At 37.4% G+C, this 18,938-nt stretch overlaps 1 protein-coding gene and 1 pseudogene across 1 annotated transcript; both read right to left on the bottom strand.

Annotated features, from left to right (window-relative positions):
* Positions 1 to 8,774: 8,774 nt before the first annotated feature.
* Positions 8,775 to 11,447, bottom strand: LOC126596099 (DELLA protein GAIP-B). Its single transcript, XM_050262573.1, has one exon. It carries the CDS (start codon positions 11,179 to 11,181, stop codon positions 9,274 to 9,276), a length of 1,908 nt encoding a protein of 635 aa, XP_050118530.1. The 5' UTR covers positions 11,182 to 11,447; the 3' UTR covers positions 8,775 to 9,273.
* A 3,373-nt stretch (positions 11,448 to 14,820) lies between these two features.
* On the bottom strand, positions 14,821 to 17,381 carry LOC126596709 (protein BCCIP homolog; annotated as a pseudogene).
* Positions 17,382 to 18,938: the final 1,557 nt, after the last annotated feature.

Raw genomic sequence — 18,938 nt, 5'->3', positions numbered from 1 at the left:
ACGGACAAGATTGCGGGATCCTTAGGATCCCTAGAGAATTGCTCAGGAGAGGATCCTTGTCCGGCTTAATGTTGCTGTTAAACTCTCGTTTCTTTGTTCTTTTTGCAAGATCACAAACCTATCATCTTCATGTGATGATATTCGGTAGGACTGCCTGATTAGAATGGCTCTGACATTTAATGTGCGGGTGGGGTTTGATTAGGTGGCACGCACGCATTGACGGGAAGGATGTGTGGGGTCGGTTGAGATTAAAATACAAGGGTGTACATACCATATTTTTTAGGGAACTTTAACGAAAAGCTCTTGATACTGTTCACTTTAACGAAAAACCATATTTTTACACTAAAAAGTCAATCCTGGTACTATTCACTTTACCCTTTATTTTGTCCTTATCATTAAAACTCAAAGTTTTCAAGCCCTTTTCATTATTTTTCCTTATTTTTTAAGCATTTTAAAACAAATTTGGGGGAAAAGGAAAGGGATCCTCTTGGGATCCATTTTGTGGATCTTCATATGTTAGCTGTTTATCGTATATCGTGCAGTCAGTTTTTGTTATTCTCCGGATGGGATCCAATTCCGAATAGGGGTGTGCTATTCACACACCCCATTTTACTTCTCACACATCCCTTGATAATTTTTGTCTGCTTATCTTCTTCAATTCATCCGATCCGACGGTCGAAAATTAAAAAGATGTGTGAGAAATAAAATGGGGTGTGTGAATATCACATCTCTTCCGAATAAAGTGTTAAGGTTATGCTACCACAGCCATCATACGATAATTGATGCATGTGAAAGCTGCTGAATTATGGGCATGTGTGGAGGATTTAGTGACTGCAGAGTATCAACGCGATTGAAAGTTGAAACTGCTTTCCTGCCGAGTTTGAACGGTTTCTGATTCTCCACTCCAGGAACATGCGAATTATGCTATTTCCCATTCTTTTTCTTGAAAATTATATTATTATTTGGTATACGGCATATATCGGATCAATGAATGAAAAGTAATTTTTTTTTCCAAGAATAGAATCAATGAATGAAAAGATGAATGTAGGGCAAAAAATTCCACGGGTCAGGCCCAAAGAGGTGTATAGCAAACAATAGACTACACAACAGTGTGACAAGAATAGAAACAATGAATGAAAAGTTAAATGTACGACATGAGTTGAATGTAGGACAACAAAATCAACGGGTCACGTAGGCCTGGTATTTTGGACCCAACCCGTTAACCCAATCCGACCCAACCTGTTAATATTTGTATTTTGATGGATGTTTAACGGGTCGGGTCACTAACAGATGAACCCATTAACAACCCGTTAAATAACGGGTCACTTTGAATCAACCCGTTAGACCCGTTAGCACCCGTTAGTTGAGGATATTTTAGTAATTTTAGTAAAGTTTTAATAACAAAAAATAAACTTTATGCAAAAAAAATAATAATAATAATTGTTAATGGGTTAAACAGGTCGGGTTCGGATGATCCGTTAGCATAACGGGTTGGGTTCGGATGACCCGTTAACTTAACGGATCGGCTTGAACCCGACTCAAACCTAATAAATCTGATCCGTTTACATGTCTAGGGTCAGGCCCAAGGAGGTGTATAGCAGACAATAGACTACACAGCAATGTGACAAGAATATAAACAATGAATGAAAAGTTAAATGCACAACATAGTTGAATGTAGGACAAAAAAATCAATGGGTCAGGCCCAAGGAGGTGTATAGCAAACAACAGACTACACAGCAGTGCGACACTTCTTACCAACCAAACGTTGCCGTTAAACTATCAGCGAAGGTAAAAAGGCCTTGTGCTTCTTTGCCGAATGCGACTACGGCTCCCGCCCCATTCTCTAAACAGTTGAAGAAAACAGACGAAAAAGGGCAGCGCGAATCTTCCACTGAATTCGACACAGAGCTAGGACAGATTGGTTGGGAAGTTCCATGAGCAATTTTACTCATCTTGATCAGGTTGATCATCCGAACCTGGTAGGACAATTTTCCAACGGGACACTTACATGTTTACATAGAGATGTACCCAACTAGACTGAAACGTTAATAAACATATTCCACCAAGTACCTTCTCAATTTTCCGTTCTCACACCATGTAATCAGTTACAACAAGAATCAAGTTTTATCTCAGTAAGTAAGGTCGTCGGTTTGAATCATAAATGTCATTGCTCTCGTTTTTGTGCCAAATCTTCTGTTAATTTCAAGTATTCTATATTTTTTCTTACAGTCTCTTATAAAGTCTTCTTAAGTATTCCTCTACACCACGTGATCAATTACAGAATATAATTTCCCCACCATACCACTGATACCAGAAGCATCATCTATATTTGTCGTGATGTATTTCAATAGAGTATGATTTTATCCCTTTCTATTCCCTTCCTCTTCCCTCTCCTTCTCTAATATTTTATTTTTTGTCTTTTGTCTCTATATTAATATAAGATGCTGATGGAAATTTTAATCGTAACTGTTTAAATAACAAAAACCGAGAGAGAAAGAGATTAAGAGAAAAGATAATCAATTTATACGGCCATAAAATAAAGGAGCTCTCACATTATTCCGATCTGACAGCAACAATCATCTCTCATAGTACCTATCCTAAATTTGTGGTACAGTTGTCAAACTGAGCACCACTGGCAGGCACATGTGCGTGTTGTGTTCATGACGGTACATGTTGGTCGTACAATTTCCTTGTCCCATCAATTTTAAAAGCCACGAACCTCTGTTCCTTTACCGGGCATCTGGGTCCAGAATTTTCTGTCTGCTTTGAGTCTTCCAGACTCAGATGATTTGCAATTTATGGTTATGGTGTCTCTCTTTGATAATCAAATCTTAATCAACAAGAAAGTGGAAGAATCTAGTCCTGTTGAAGAATGATTTACATGTAACGAGTTCATTATCTTTTAAACATCTTAGTCTAATAATATATGACGGTGTATCTGTCCAATGTAAGATGTTTTTAAAATCGCAGTTTTGGCTGTGCTCCTTTCTCTGCTTCAACTTTCAACACGCGGTGCAATCAACCCCACCAATTTCTTTGATCATTACTACTGTACATTTAAGGAGCTCAAATTTGAATTGGGGCCACAGCTTACAAGTGTATAAAATTGGGCTCACAAGGTAGGTAATGACGTAGAAATAGTACACATCACTAACAAAACCGAAGCCCAAACTACTTGTGGTTGTAGCCCAAAGTTTATATTTGGGAAAATTTTGTGTAGGATTGTCTGACCATGTTAAATCGGAAGTTTTTTTTAACACAAGTATGGAACTCTAGACCCCATATAATCTTACTAAATGTGAGAGTTGTTCTAATAGAACAGCCTTACAGAAGATTTAAGGCAAAGTCTCCAAATGATGGCTTCTTTTGAAATGCAATCATCTATAGTGCGATATAAGGACAACTTATTTTGCATAAAATTTCATAAACCACACTCCTCTATGTTTTTTGAAAGGGTGGTGCCATCCACACTCCCCTCTCAATTTTCGACCGTCAGATTGAATGAATTGAAGATCAATGAACAAAATTAACAAAGGTGTGTGAGAGGTAAAAATGAGTGTATGAATAGAACGACCTTTTTTGAAAGCATGAACGTGGATAAAACAAACCTGAGTTTAGTCAAATTGACTAGAGCCCAATCAACTTTGAATGTCCTTTTTACAGTTAAGTTCTCTTGTTTTCAAACTTTTGTCACTTCAATTTCCATTATGGTTTAGTCTTTAGGCCAAAGCCGCTTCCTTTTTAGAAAGTTTCTTCTTCTTTGATCTTTGGGTCAATTTTTAAGTAAGATTATGGAGTTGAAATTACTCTTAGATTAGTAATTTTACTTGGTCTCAATCAATTCACAACATCCAAGTGGTGCATTTCCAAGAAGGAGATTGGAAGAAGGAAAAACGTGAAGAAATTGGCAAGTTGGAAAGGAGGGAAGGAGAGGAGCAAAATGGTCAAAGATCTCTCGAAACCATGCTTAAAGAGGCAGGAATTAAGACATGCAGCACGTCGTATTCAGGATGTCCCGACATGCAAACAACTGTTCCCAAACGCACGAGTGATTCCGACTATTTAACAACGACATGTATAAAATCTCATCCATTAATTCATTATCCATGGAATTTGATAGATGTTTGTGAAGCAAGTTTGCTGGTGACTGTTGAAAAATGCGGCTAACCCTGCAGAATTTGATGGCAACAAATCACTTCCTCCAAGCTTCCATTATTACTCTCACTTGACTTCTTAACCCAAAGTTGCTAGCTATTTTAGTCTGACTTGGCTTCCTCGTAAAATAAATAACTGTTACTCATCAATATTTTAGGTGACTGAAACAATAGCTCACTAGCACCGACATTGTCTTTAACTTGCGTATTCTTACCTACTAAAACATTGAACATATACAACGTTCTATCTCAATATAAAGTAATTTCAACACACTTTATTTTACCTTTTGCCTGCTTCCCTTGATTTTAGTTGTTGATTCTCCCTTGATTTGTTCAATCAATTGATTAAGAAAAAAAAGAAGTAAGGAGTGTGCAGGAGATCAATCAATTTTTATAAGTAATTTTTCTCTTAACAAAATATCTCGCTGCAATGTATGGTAGGACGAACAATTTATTATATATTGCATTCTATTTTATAAAATTTTCCATTATGAGAATTTAAAATGATCGACAATACCAACTTCCTGCACAAATACTTTTGTTTTAAGGAAAAAGGAAGAAGAAGAAGAAGAAGCTAAAGTCTCACGTCTGTATTTTGCTAGATTAATATTTTCGGCCCCCATAGTATTGAGACTTTTTAATCAAAACAGTCTTTGAAATTGATATTACTCCTTAGTGTGGTCCTTAACAATGAAATTGATAGAGATGGTCTCAGAGTTTGTCCATCGTAAATTTGGTCTTTCCGTAAATAATATGTCAATATCCTTATTAAATTGTAACTGAACGGCCATGTGACCATCTTTTTACAGGTATTTTCGTCAAACCAACTCCTTCACTTTACGAGGATATTGACAAATTTTTCACAGAATGACGGAATGACCAAAACAATTTACGATGGATAAACTCAGGTATCATTCATATCGATTTTCATTATTAGAGACTAATATGAGAAGTTATGTCAATCTCATACACCAGTTTAACTAAAAAAACTGATCTTAGTGATTCTTTGCGGAATGGGGACAAAGTAACGGGAGTATGGGATGGAGAAAAGAGCATGAAAGGTTTCGAATAAAAGTAAAGCTCTAGTACAAGGGGTCAATAAAATTATAATTTAAGTTTTCCAAAAAATATAAAATAAAATAAAATTATAATTAAAAAAAAAGTCCTTGGTTAAATTCGAACAAGTTGATATTAAAAAAAATTATAAGCGCACCATTATATATTATTGCATGTAATTTAAACATCACAGATTATTAAAAATGTACGTGGGTTTGTCACATAATGTACGTAATTATCTGGTCCAATGCCCTACGACTAAGATGGCTCGGGCGGCCATCAGTGCTTCCCTCTTATTCTCTCACTAATCTCCTCCTTTTTACACCCCAAAACCAAAAGCTTTTGACCATTTCCCTTAATCAAATTATGATTTAAATGTTAATTAACAAATAACAAATAAGCGGATCCGTGTCACTATTTTTTGTTTCCACAACCCATGACATATTGTTTTGTGGGCATCTGGATTTTTTTTTTTTTTATGTTCTGATTGTATCTTACATGATACTGATAGGGCAGGGGATATTTTGTTTTATTTATTTATTTATCATGCAGCATTAGTGACATGCATATAATTACAAAACTTTTAAGTCCAATCTAGGTGGCTAAAATATAATACGATATAATGCACAAATGAAAGGAAATTTAGGTGCTATACCAATTCCCCAGTCATAATTTCTGATATGTTTCTTTTTAAATTTCAACGTGGGCAAGCTTAATCCAGCTAACATTTTAAAGAGAAATTTGGGCATATAACATGATTAGAGCAACTCTCACATTGTATATGATTAGTATGAAGTGACCAAAACCCAAATAGTATTGTACTTATATAAGCGGTATTCTACATGTGACGCTATTGCAGTTTTTCAAATTAAAGAGAGCTCTAAAGTTGTATTCTATGAAATCACTAGGGGATGACTCAGTGGTTAGGGCAGAATTTCATGCACGTATTCTATACTGCACGTGTTGAGTTCGATTTTAGCGCCGGTAAATCGCACGAGGTGGCAGGAAGTGGCTGAAATGCTTCTATGAGTCTTCCCGGCCTCTAAAAGGATCGACTACCATGACGAAGTCACCAATTTATCCTTTTAAAAAAAAAAGTTGTATTCTATGTAATTATTGGTGGGTTCCTTTTGGGACACAAAATATTAGTAATATACTACATGAAATCTTGTATATATTATGTATATCATACCATTTGAGAAAGAGATGCAAATTAAATTTGAATTATGTCATACTTCATCTGATATTCCAAGGCAATCGAGCTTAGTTATACTCAATGACTCATATACTATTAGTTGGCCTGGCCATTACAGACAACAATTAGACTACAGAGAATATTATGTTAACTGTACCTTTACAAAATTTAGAATCTCAAGTTGAAAAGGTAGTCGTAAACTCCTTCAACTTCATGAGAGATTTTTCAGTGTGCTGGGCATACGACGCAGTATACTAAATATCATAACAATTGGCTAAAAACTTGAAGAAAAAAATTCTACCAATTGTATCATGACACTTGATATATTAAACTGTATTTTCGGTACACTGAAAAATCTCTCTAACTTCATGTCTTCAACTCATTAGAGTGTGAATAATTAAAACAAATTAATTAAATAGTAAATTATTGTGCAGTCCATATACTTTGAAGCTAGTAATTAATTATTAAAGTATGCAAGTAAAAAAAGATATAGATTTGTTGCATTTGCTTTAGGGTTTACTAACTCATGGTGACTTTTGCTCAGTAGTATTAATGATTTGAAAGAGAAGGAGATAGTAAAGTTAAAGCACTCCCCAAACTTCATCCATTGGTCGGAACACACACCCTCGTACCTTCTTGGTAGAAGTAATACACGAGAGAAATTTGTGTAAGAATTCTCGAACCATATCATTCGTAATTTTGTACGACACTTTTTACAGAATTATATGACATCTTTAAATGTTAATTTCATCCAAACTCACACGGTTCCCTTTATCGAAGATATTCTCTGCACTTCAGAGCCGAACTCGTTCTGTTTTTTTAATTTAAATATAAAATAAAAATAAATTTATCTATGATCTCTTTGATAAGTGAGCACATGCACATGCACATGGTATTGTTTTCACCCCATGGAAGTAAGAGTTTGGGAATAAAAAAGTTAGAGTTCTATAACATCATGATTCATCCCGTGTACTATAGTTTATATTATCACGTTGACCGAAGCTATGGGGCTTCGAAATGCCTTAAATCTAGCAAAACAACGCAAACTCGGGAGAACCATGGTGGAAGGGGACTGGAAGGTTGTTATATGTTATCACTGGAAGACGTGAGATCTTATGGAGAATTAGAACTATTGTGCGGAGGACGTTAAATGGCTTGCTTCCTCTTTTGCTTCGGTAGAGTGGAACTATGTCTATTGGCAGGCTAACTTTAATGCTATTGCCATCACCTATTTAGCTCACAGATGCAACAATTTGTAAAAAGAAAAAAAGAAATGCTAAGGGGTTTCTTAAAAATAAAACTCTTTATGAATTCTCTGTCACTTTATAATTTAACGTCAATTCTCATGTCAATATTATATATATATATATATATATGTATATACGTATTCCCCTAATGGAAGTAACCTAACAAAAGGGGAGATGGAATTATTGCACTTGTTACTTGAGGAAAACCGAAGAGAAAGGGAATATTAATTCAGGTAAAGTTGGAGAAAAAGTGAGATAGATCGCGGCAAAGAACATAAATAAAAGCGAACTGTTTTTCGAGAAAAGTGGTCACAAAAAAGAAGAAAAGTTTGACATTGAAATTGGCCTGCCTTTTCACATTTATTTTTTTTTTTTTTGGTGGTAAACGCCGACCTTTTCACTTTCTCATGATAGTGCTTTCTTCCCCGTTCCCTGCATGAGCTAATAAAACAGGATTCTTCAACACTGATTTTCCACAAATGTAAAAAGTTACCGCAACACTTCATTAAATTCACACACACACATATATATATATATCATCTTTCTTTTTTTTCGGATCAATCGGTGGCAAAGCTACGTTAATCCTTTTTTTTTAATAGAAAAGATCACACACACGCACATGTATATCATCTTTCTTTTTTAAGATCAATCGGTGGCAAAGCTACGTTAATCCTTTATTTTTTAATTGAAAAGATTCATATAGGTATTTCAATTTTTTTTATAATTCATCAATGTTAGAAATCGAACTCAGAATAAACCGTGTAAAATACAGATCTGAAATTCGCCACAGCTACTGAAGCACCAAACATATAACATGAAGTGCGACAGTAGCCTAGTACGAAATCAAAGCACATTTGACAGTTTGGGTACAACCGTATCCCACCCTACAACAATAGGCAGTGGATGGTGGAATCCAGCCTAGATAGATCATAATCTCAGGGTTGGATTAGTGTTTTGCTCTTCTACCTTTTTCCGTTTTAGTTCCATCACCATGCCACAAGCGACCTAACCCTAAGTCAAGACAAAATTTCAAATGCAAGATAAGGACTCTTAATCGCTTGAGTTGTAAGTCATTTGCCGTCACTTCATCGAGCTTGATTCAAACATAGGACTTTGGAAAGATTCAGACTAAACACGCTTAACTACTTCAATTATAAGTCTCGTGGCCTCGCCAAATCAACACATACAATGTCAACGAAGCTTGTTTCAAACACACTGACTTCAAATACAAGCTAAACACTCTTCACCACTTTGACGTGCCCACATGAGGCAATAGTTGTCAAAAAAGAGTAATCGAATTTATTTTTACCACCAACTTATGTATGAAATATAAACATTCGTACACATCCACCTCTTGCTACACAGAAACAACCCCTAACAAATTGAAGTAAAAAGGTTAAAAAAAGAGGCTGATGGTGTTCGCAGCCAAACATTTTGCTGATGGTGTAAATGGTGGGCCTCTTTGGGTGTCCCAATCTCAATCTCCTAATCGCATCCAGCTCAGTACCACACACATATGTCACATTTGGTAACCCCACCACCATCACCAGGGTTTGTTTGGTGGGCACCCAAAAAAAAAAGATCCAAGTTTTTGAAAAGTTGACCTAACTCGCTACTCGACTCAGTGAGCGATGACCGAGTTGAAAGAGGGTTTCCAAGCCGAGGTGGCAATGAGCGGGCGAGTGTGCCAGCCCAACATCAGACACCCGTCGTTCTCCTCCACCCGATATCCATCTCCGCCGGCAAACAACGCCAGCAGCATACTCGCTTGCTTGAAAGCGTTCGACCCGAGATGAACGGGGACGAAATCTGCCGAGTCGAACCGGGCTCTCCACTGGGTCAACGTCTCGTGCCTCTCCACCCGGTCCAACCCTTCGCACGCCACCACGTTGCAGATTTGCTTCCCCAAGTAAACCTCCGACATCACCTTATCCTGGCTGTTCGCCGACCCCTCCAGCGAGTCAAACAGGGTCGAGTAGTAGTGGAGCGACTCGTTGAACCGGTCCATAAAAACAGGACCGTTGTGGTTCGCCTCCTGCTCCACCACGGTCAGGATCTCCGGTTTCATTTGCTTCACCACTGATAGCACCTTCTCAATCGCGCCGGGTCGGGCTAGCAGCTTGTGCAACTCGAAGACCGAGTTGACCGCCACAGATTCAGCCTCACTCGGTCTGAGTTCGAGCATCGAAGCGTCCAGATCGGCCAAGCTGTTTGCCACAAATCCTCTGTATTCAAACTCAACGTGGATGGTTTCAGCCAATTGGGCGAGTTTCCATCCCACTTCCTGAAGGTGGTCGGAGTTATCCGAAGCCGGCGGCCCTATACCCGTGAGCCGAAAAGCGGGCGGGCCGCCGGGTCGGAGCGCCAACGCCTGCATCAGAGCGGGCCACTGCATCCCCTGGTTCATGGAGAAATCGATGACGTGGACTCTGGTTTTGCCTTGTAGGGATTCGAGGATGGCTTGATTGGCGGTGAAGTGGGCGAATTTCAGGTAGGGGCAGGTCTCGTAGAAGTGCATCTGCAGCATGTCGGAGAAGGAGTGGTCGATCGGCGGCTGAGGGTAGACTCTGAAGATTCGATGGGCCAGGGCTTCGGCGAAGAAGGTGGCGACTTTACGCATGGCACCTGCTTGTGAACCTGCCAGGTAGCCGATCTGGGTCACCAGGGCTTTGGCAAGGTTGAAGTTGTTCTGCTGGACGGCTTCCGCGCAGGCCATGAGGCCGTGGACGAGTCGGACTCCGTTTTCCTGGGAGTCAACCAGGAGGGCTGGGCGGGTTGATGATGACTCGGCGGGGGCGGGGAGGGAGATGGGTTGTTGTGGTTGTGGAAGGGAGGAGGCGGCGGGGCGGTTGAAGAGGAGGTCAGAGGGAGAAGACCCGGATGAGGATTTGAGACGCTTGGGCTCCCGCGAGGAAGAATCGAGGCGGGTTTTGGTGAACACGGCGTTTCCGGGGATGGATTTGAAGTCGTAGTAGCTGGAAGAAGAGTTGCAGTCTTCGAATACATTTTGGGTGGGTGATGTGCTCATGGATTTGCTCTTCCGATGATCTGGGAAATCGACAGTGGTGATGGACGACTCCGCCGGAGCTAAAAACGGGTCGTCAACGAGCTGGACTTGCTGCTGACTAAGCTGTATCCCAGCGACGGCGCCGCCCATTAAAGGATCGAAATTAGGCGGCGGGACGTTAATCTCGGAGATCATGGTCTCGAGCCACGTCGACAGATCCGACGGGTTATAGTGAACGGTGTCAGAAGCGAGCTGAGAGAGTCCATCTTCCTGAGCACAACCCATAAATTCTTCAAGCTGCTCAAGCTTCTGAGCAACATCCGCCATGTCCGAAGACCGAACCTTGTACCCCAACACCGCCAGAAGCTCGTCCATCCCGCCGTCCATTCTCTGGGATTCGTCCTCCCACATCTTGGCCTTGCCGAAGCCGCCCCCGGCAGAGGCGGAAGCCATGGACGGGTCTGGATGCTGCTGCGGCAGCGGATACTGATTCAGCTGATGAATCTGATGCTCCCCTTTCATTTTTCTGAATCAATTTCCAATTTTGTTGAATTGGGTTTGCAACAAATTCCGAGTCGAGAAATGGAGGGCTCGGAAATGAAAGAGCGCTAGGAATGGGTGAGGAATCTGAGCATTGGGGATTGGGGAAGAAGGAGGGCGTTCGCTTGGTTTTTCACTACCACCACTACCAGCTAGCCCTCTTTGCCAGTTATAATATTTTAATTTTCTCATTTTTTCTTATTTTTTGAATGTTGAAATAAATATAAAATTAGAAAAATAAATATTAAAAAAAGGTGCTCCGTGACGGGGGCGCGAGCTCCAATGAAGTACGCGGGCAAACAACAACCTCAAACACAAAAAGATAAACTTAAACAACATTATTTTACTTTTTTTTTTATTTAAAAAATTTTAACGAAAAACTTCTGATACTGTTTATTTTAACGAAAAATCAAATTTTTTGTACATTAAAAACTCAATCCTAATATTATTCATTTTATTTTTTATTTTATTTTTATCGTTAAAACTTAAAATTTTCAAATCATTTTTATTAATTTTTATTTTTATTTATTTATTGAGCAAAATAAAATAAAAAAGTGATCACAGGCTCTGCAGCCTCGTATTATTCTAGTGATCCCCTGCTGCCTTTGATTCGTTTTTACTTCTACAGGCACGTGATTTGGGGGCAGTTTCAAAATTTCCTTGGTCCAAGGATCCTCCCATCTTAGATATGATGTTCTTATTAAGAAAGTAATTTTTGGGCTTACTTTTTTACTACTTTGACGTTTCAACAGAACAAGTCAAAAGAAAATCAAACTGATAGAAACCATGAAAGCCATGTATATATAAATTCTCATTTTAGTTCATGAGATTTAAAATTAATAGAAGTGATCTTTAAGTTTGTCAACTATCAATCATTTTGATCCTCTTGTGAAAGGCTTCCATTATATGATGATAAATCGACAAAAATACTTGCAACTTTTGTCAAAAGTATTTGAATCCATTATTTATTAAATTTAGAGTACTTTTATCGTTTTGGTTTTTCTATTTCGTTGTGTAGAATGTTTAAACTATTAAATTGAGGGTATTGTTATCATTTTGATCATTCTGTTTAAGCAGGCATGGAGCATTCTATTAGGGTATGGTTTTTCTAATCACTTTGTGTAGAAAAATGATAAATTACCCTACCATTTTGACGATTAAATTATGATATGTAGCCCAACTCGCTTAATCGTTTATCTTTTGCTTAGGACTTTCTCTCTAGTTGCAACTTGCAATTGTTACATCAAAAAGAAAAGACACGTGATGTCATTGGAGTTAAAAGATTAGTTGATTACAGGGATTTACTTTTACTAAGCTAAAGGTCAAAGGAAGAGAGCACTGTTCATTTAACAAGGACACGTCCATTAAGTATTATTATTAAAGCTGTTGATTATTGTCTTGGTGGCTTGATGTGCACTTAATTAAGTGAATTAAGATGTAAACATGATGAGATTACGCGGATTAAGATAAGTGATTGCCGCGTTGGAAAGTTAATGCATATCTTAATTATGGTCATGGTTTGCTATTAATTAACTAAATATTGTTCAATTTGCCGAAAATACGGTTCGATTACACTTGGTATAATAATACAAATGGTTGAAAACTTGGAGAAAAAAAAATTTCTAACCAATTGTATTATCACTTGGTGTTCCCCCCCCCCCCGACACACTAAAAATTTCTATTAATTTTCATAATTAATGTGGCCAAATCGGATACAATCAGATGTATGGAACATAAATTTAGGTAAAATTATGGTTACTTTAGAATTAATAACACTTAATAATGCTTAAGCCAGATCACTAAAATGCTGTTGAGCTTTGAAATCGTGCAGCCAATGAGGTCCAATAAATGTGGAGATATTTTTTAATGTGATTGATACACAGGTTGATATATGACGTGTCATTATACAAATAATAGGATATGTGTGTTAAAAAGTTAATAACTTAAAAAATAAAAAATTTCAACACTTATGTAAAAACACGTGGTGTACCTCTTGTGTTCCGGTCACAATGAAAAATTTCTCATAAATGTGTACTGATCCAAATCTTTCGTTTTTCTTTGCCTTGGTTTTATTAGAGATGACAAAGTTTCAATCATCTGGAAACTAGTTTTTGCGTCAATGTGAGATGTTTTATCATTTATGGGTGATTTTGGTTATTAAAACTACGATTAAGAAAGACGAAAACTTAAATCTTGTGATACGTGAAGATCTGAGCGTAGATAAGTTGGGCTAAGACAGTGTGCCATGTCTCAAGATTCAAATTTAAGTCTCTTTGTTAAAAAATGTTGTTTAATTACATTAAATTATCACTCCAATAAGTATAAACTTCAGAAAATTAAGAGGCCCAGCAAAGAAAATTATGAATTCCTTCAACTGCCAGTGGTCAATTATTGAGTAAGAAACGCATGGATTGAATTACGGCCAAAAAACAAGAAGAAGGGACGACACATATGCCCAAATAATGCAGGCACAGCAGAGAAAACTCAATTATTGATTGTAAAATTATAATTTATTTAGACTTGTTTTTTTTTTTAATAATAAGATAATTTACACTGAATTCATATAAGTTATGCTCGTAAAATAGTATCAAGCATTTGACCTAGTGATAATTGTCACTATTTAATTTGAGGTCTCAATTCGACTTACTGATTGACACAAATTGTCGTATACACTAAGCGTTGACCATTTGAGTTAACTTTGCAAGTAAATGTGAAAATTAAGGATCGATTCCTTAAGTACATTTTTTTTCTGTTTACATAAAAAACAAGACGAAAGTAAGAAGAAAAAAAAATCATTTTATGATTACATACGTTATTCATTAAACCAATGACATAACATAAAGTTTTAATCATTTGATGAGTACTCATGTATACAATATCATACACTAAAATCAATTGAGCATCCATGTGAAGCACTACCCTTTTCAAAATAAATTATTGCATTCGAGTGCTCATAATTGATGAGGGTGCTTTCTATTTTTAGTTAATAAACTTTTTACTTAATCTTTATCCATCATTCATTCACTGTATTCCGAGTTCAAACCATATTCAACTTCTTAATCTAGCTTCGAATAATAATATCAAAAATTAAATTAAATTTGAAAAAATAATTGAGTAAGGGGTTTTTTTTTTTTTTTTTTTTTCGGTCAGAAGGCATCGACTACATTGTGTATGTAATTATGTGCTATCTATGTGGATAGAACTTCAGACAAAACAATCCATGTATATTGTTCTTATCGCCAATAGATTTTAAACTAACACAATACTTGTAGGAAAATGGTGCTCATCTTTGGCCTTATACCTAAGTTCCACTTCCAAGAAAATGCAGATGGTTTCGTAGTTTTGCCATTTCCTTTTCGATTCATACAGAATCTCGAAGATAAGTCTATGACAAGTTCCTCAATGCATGTCTACCTTTCATTGCTTCACCTTTTCTTGATAAACCTGGCGAGGAACTGTCTCAGGCACCCGCGGAAAGACATCAAAATTTGGCACCTGCAACACATGCAACGACATAATGCAGTTAGGATGATCTCAGTAACCATGCATCCGTTAAAGACGAGTTTAGAGATGATAAATAAGGCACTTACTTAAAGAATTTGCTTAACCTTTCGGTTAGAATCATGATTCATCTACTACAGATTTTAACTGTTGTCGGAACGTTGGGATCTGGTCTGCTTTAACATCCATGACTAACCCCATTCGCTGATAGTTTCTTAGCTACAATGCAACCACGCAATCAACCTTAATTGCACCACCAATAGCTAGACATATTTGCGGTAGAGTTTGAATGTCTACAGAATAAGGTACTTTAGTATAGGTGTCGTGAAATGCCAAGACCCATTTGAGCGAAGTGTGGACATAATAGCAACGAGGTAGTTTTCCTCCTTTTCTTTCCGATCCTCGTTACATATCGTATGGTAACTTCAGAATATATTTTGAAATGTCCGCCATCATGTCAACAAGTAAGTTGAGTTGGTCCATTATCCACCAGTCCTTGATCGAGCGCTTGGTGATTCAATTGCATCACAGTTGATTCTCGAACAAGAACGGCGCTTAGACATTCAGTATGACCGGTTATTTCAGCAAGAGGGTAACAGATGAAATAGCTAAGGGCATTCTCTCCACCAGCTCATTCCCTTCCCCTTCATTGGATTAACTGGCCGTGGGATATCTTCCGTAACTTCAGAATATATTTTGAAATGTCCAATCCCTTTCTTTAGTGGTGAGCTAGTGAAAGCGTTAGTGGATTGGTTTTACGATGAATAGGAATCTATTTCAAAAATCAGAACAGGTTGCCAATACTACTACTTGCCTCAAGAGTTGGCTGCTCAGTGTGCAAAGGAAATTCGAAGGACCAAGAGCTCAGCTGAAATGCATTTAAGAAAACAGTAAGCGAATGAAACGCAAGAAACATGGAACAGTGCTTATGTCAAATGATCAGTACCTTGTGAAAGATGTCATCTTCTGGCTTTATAAATATTATTGCCTCGTCACTGACTCACACCCTTTTTCTGGTGTGCATTCCTTAGCTGTAATTTTGCATCAGAAACAAAATAAATAGATGTAAGCGAGAGAAATACCGGAGCTGGCTACAAAAGGTGAAACAATAAATGTTAGTTATGTAGAAGAATTTGTTCCGAGCATGTATGAAATTAGACACAAGTTATCAGTCCCATATCATTGAATCTAACGTCATCTTCTGTATCCCAAGAGACTTCATCAAAGACCGCATCATAAAGAGGTGGCAAGAGCTGCAGTGGCAAATTCGTCAGCCGTTGAGAGACCAAATGACCCACACTCTTTGCTTCCTTTCCCAAATGCGATCTCAGGTCATCTTTCACATCCTTCTCTTGACAACTTTAAGGAGAAACTCCTTAACCTCCGTGATACATTTATGGCCCCAATAAGAATCAAATAAACACAATGAAGGATCCAAATAGTAGGAAGAGGAAGAGCAAAAAGATAAATTTTCACTGTATAAGATAAAAAAAAGAAAAAGCTATGTAAAGATAAGAACACGCCAATCTATGGATAAATGGCAGAACGATATCAGAATAACTGGAATACAAGATATGGATCACTTGCCTTATATCTTTCCAAGTTAAGGGCAGTAGCAAGAGCGAAAACTCCATTATCTTCATCAGCCTCTATTTTAACAACAGTTCCTACAGACTACAGTGGTCTGTTCCAATATTAAGTCTGCAAAACCACTCAAATCCTATTCTTTAGATATTTATACCGAAATGGCACCGCTAGATCGCGTAGCAAGCTAACCACCACAAGGACTATGCCTTTGCCTATCATCGAGGTATGTCTGAAGCAAGGGCTTCACTCCATGACAGTCATCAGGTTTTGGATCAAAGAAAGCAAAATCTGCTTGGACGGTTCCCTTCCAAGATAAGAATAAAAATACTAAACGTTACGATATGAGTGAGTAATCACTTTTGTATTTCAGTTATCCTCGTATTCACGTACAGTATGAATAATGGGCACTACGAGAATTTCCCATCCATTATCACGGAAAAATAGTACAAGAAGAATTTGCTCACATCAAACTCTTCTTCATCAGAAGACTCGGACTGTTCTTTCTTGGCTTCCGAAGTTTTCTTTACTCAACCATTAGCTAAAAAGCATAACAGGAGTAATTATATGCCCATGTACGTGGTAAGACCTGTGGAGGTAGGTGGTGAACTTTTTGGGAGGTCCGTGCTTTCGGTGGTTGTCCATGCAGATGGAGACAACGTAAGCGACGTGACGAGCAAATGGAGAAAAAGTCAGAAGCTGATACCGGCAATGCCTTGTTTCGTATTCACAGCGTTGGGGCGAAAAACGAATAAATTGTAGCTCAAATGGGCAGGGCAACAATTTGGCTTAGTTCAACCAAGCATTTTCCTAAACCTTAAACCCTAAACCCTAAAAGCTGAAAATAATATAAACCAACTGATTCAAACAATTTCTCCCCGATTTTTCACCAACTAAACAGAGAGCTGCATTGCTAACGAAAGATGAATAATTTAGTTATTAAAAACGAACGACAACAACAAAGGAGGACAACACAAGTAAAAACAACATCGAACCCGCAATTCCGCCATAGCATATAGCACACAACAAAGTCGCACAGCAACTCAAAGTCTCCGATTCCGACTTTTATATGCATACAGTAACTTCAGACCACTCATTATTTGGTCGAGTCGGTGATCTCAAAAAATACATTCGTGAGAGTTGAACTCAAATTAGGAGTTCTAACTTGTGTTGTTTGTTATTGATGCACTTTATTCAATTAAAATTGTTATATCTTTTTTTATTCTATTTTACAAATTTTGTCCAAAAATTAGTAAATCAATAACCAAAAAAGGGAAGATTACCTAATTGTTGTCAATCAAGAGTTGCTTTGCGAGGGTATCCACCCGTTTTGGCTCTTAAGCTAAGGTTGTCCCCCATTTCATCAATCCAACTTTCCAAAATTCGGCTATTGTTGGCAAATTAATTACCAAGATAAAATCGACATATATACACCAAATTCATTACAAATTGATCACCTTCCGCAATTTGATCACACCGAACACATATCCCTTAAAATCTTCGTTAATTCTGAGAAGTTATGGGGTATTAAGGTACTGTAGTCATATTACGTCACTCATCCACGTGTGATAATATTAATAAATAAGTTAAATCTATTTAAGAAGTTGTTCATTTTTAGAATAGTAGATGCGCTCACATTTGGAGGCGGAGGCAAAATCCAATTAGAATCACTTAGAACTCCAACGAGGAGAGAATGGGATTGATTGGAGGGTGTGTGATTGAATTCAAATCGAACTGTATCTGATGATAGAGAATCAAATCACCGATGTAATTATAGAGAATGAGTATGTATGATGTGCAATATATAGAGAATGAGTATGTATGATGTGCAATATATAGAGAATGAGTATGTATGATGTGCAATATATTATAAGGAAAACTAACGAAAAATCATCAAAAACTTTAGTCTTAATGAAAAAAAAACAAATAAAGGTGTAAGTGAATAGTACCAAGAAAGGTAAAAATGTCATTTTTCGTTAAAAGTGAACAATACCAAGAGTGTTTCGTTAAAACTCCAATTATTATAAAGGAAAACTAATAAAAAGTGCTTGAAAATTTTGAGTTTTAAATATAATGACAAAATAAAGGGTAAAGTGAATACTACCATGATTGACTTTTTAGTGTAAAAATGTGATTTTTTGTTAAAATGAACAGTACCAGGAGCTTTTTGTTAAAGTTCCCTTATTATAATGCATTCTTGACGAAGGTGCATTGGCTTAGGCATGTAAGAAATGTTTTTCTATGTCTACGCGTATACGAACAATGTGTAGAGATAATATGTGAGCCTATGTTAGGCGTAGAGAATATGAATTGTATATCCACCATGAGAGACTCAGAGAGAAGATCTCAGAGATCCCTGATAAATACTAGGTTGGAGTATTTATAGATATATTGAGAGAGCATTTCCAATTAAATCAGGAGATTATGATTACGTTGAATCCCCAAAATATCCTAATTTGACTTGAATTAAGTGTTCCTCACTTTGGAGACAAGTAACATCTTTAATGGACTCCAGCCTAATATGTCGGACTTCGCTTGGTATTTTGACTTCGTATGACTAGCCTGAGTAGTTTGATTTGACTAAGGCGAAGCCTGATTTGAATGATGTGTAGTAGGGGTGGGCATAAAAACTGCCAAACTGCAAAATCGCATTG

This window comes from Malus sylvestris, chromosome 13 (genome assembly GCF_916048215.2).
Source record: "Malus sylvestris chromosome 13, drMalSylv7.2, whole genome shotgun sequence".
Taxonomy (NCBI): domain Eukaryota; kingdom Viridiplantae; phylum Streptophyta; class Magnoliopsida; order Rosales; family Rosaceae; genus Malus; species Malus sylvestris.
The sequence above is the reverse complement of the archived record's forward strand: the minus strand, read 5'-3'. Positions and strand labels throughout refer to the sequence as shown.

What these genes read in the sequence shown, in the direction of transcription:
- LOC126596099 (XM_050262573.1), bottom strand. Translation starts at nt 11,181, where the DNA reads ATGAAAGGGGAGCATCAGATTCATCAGCTGAATCAGTATCCGCTGCCG.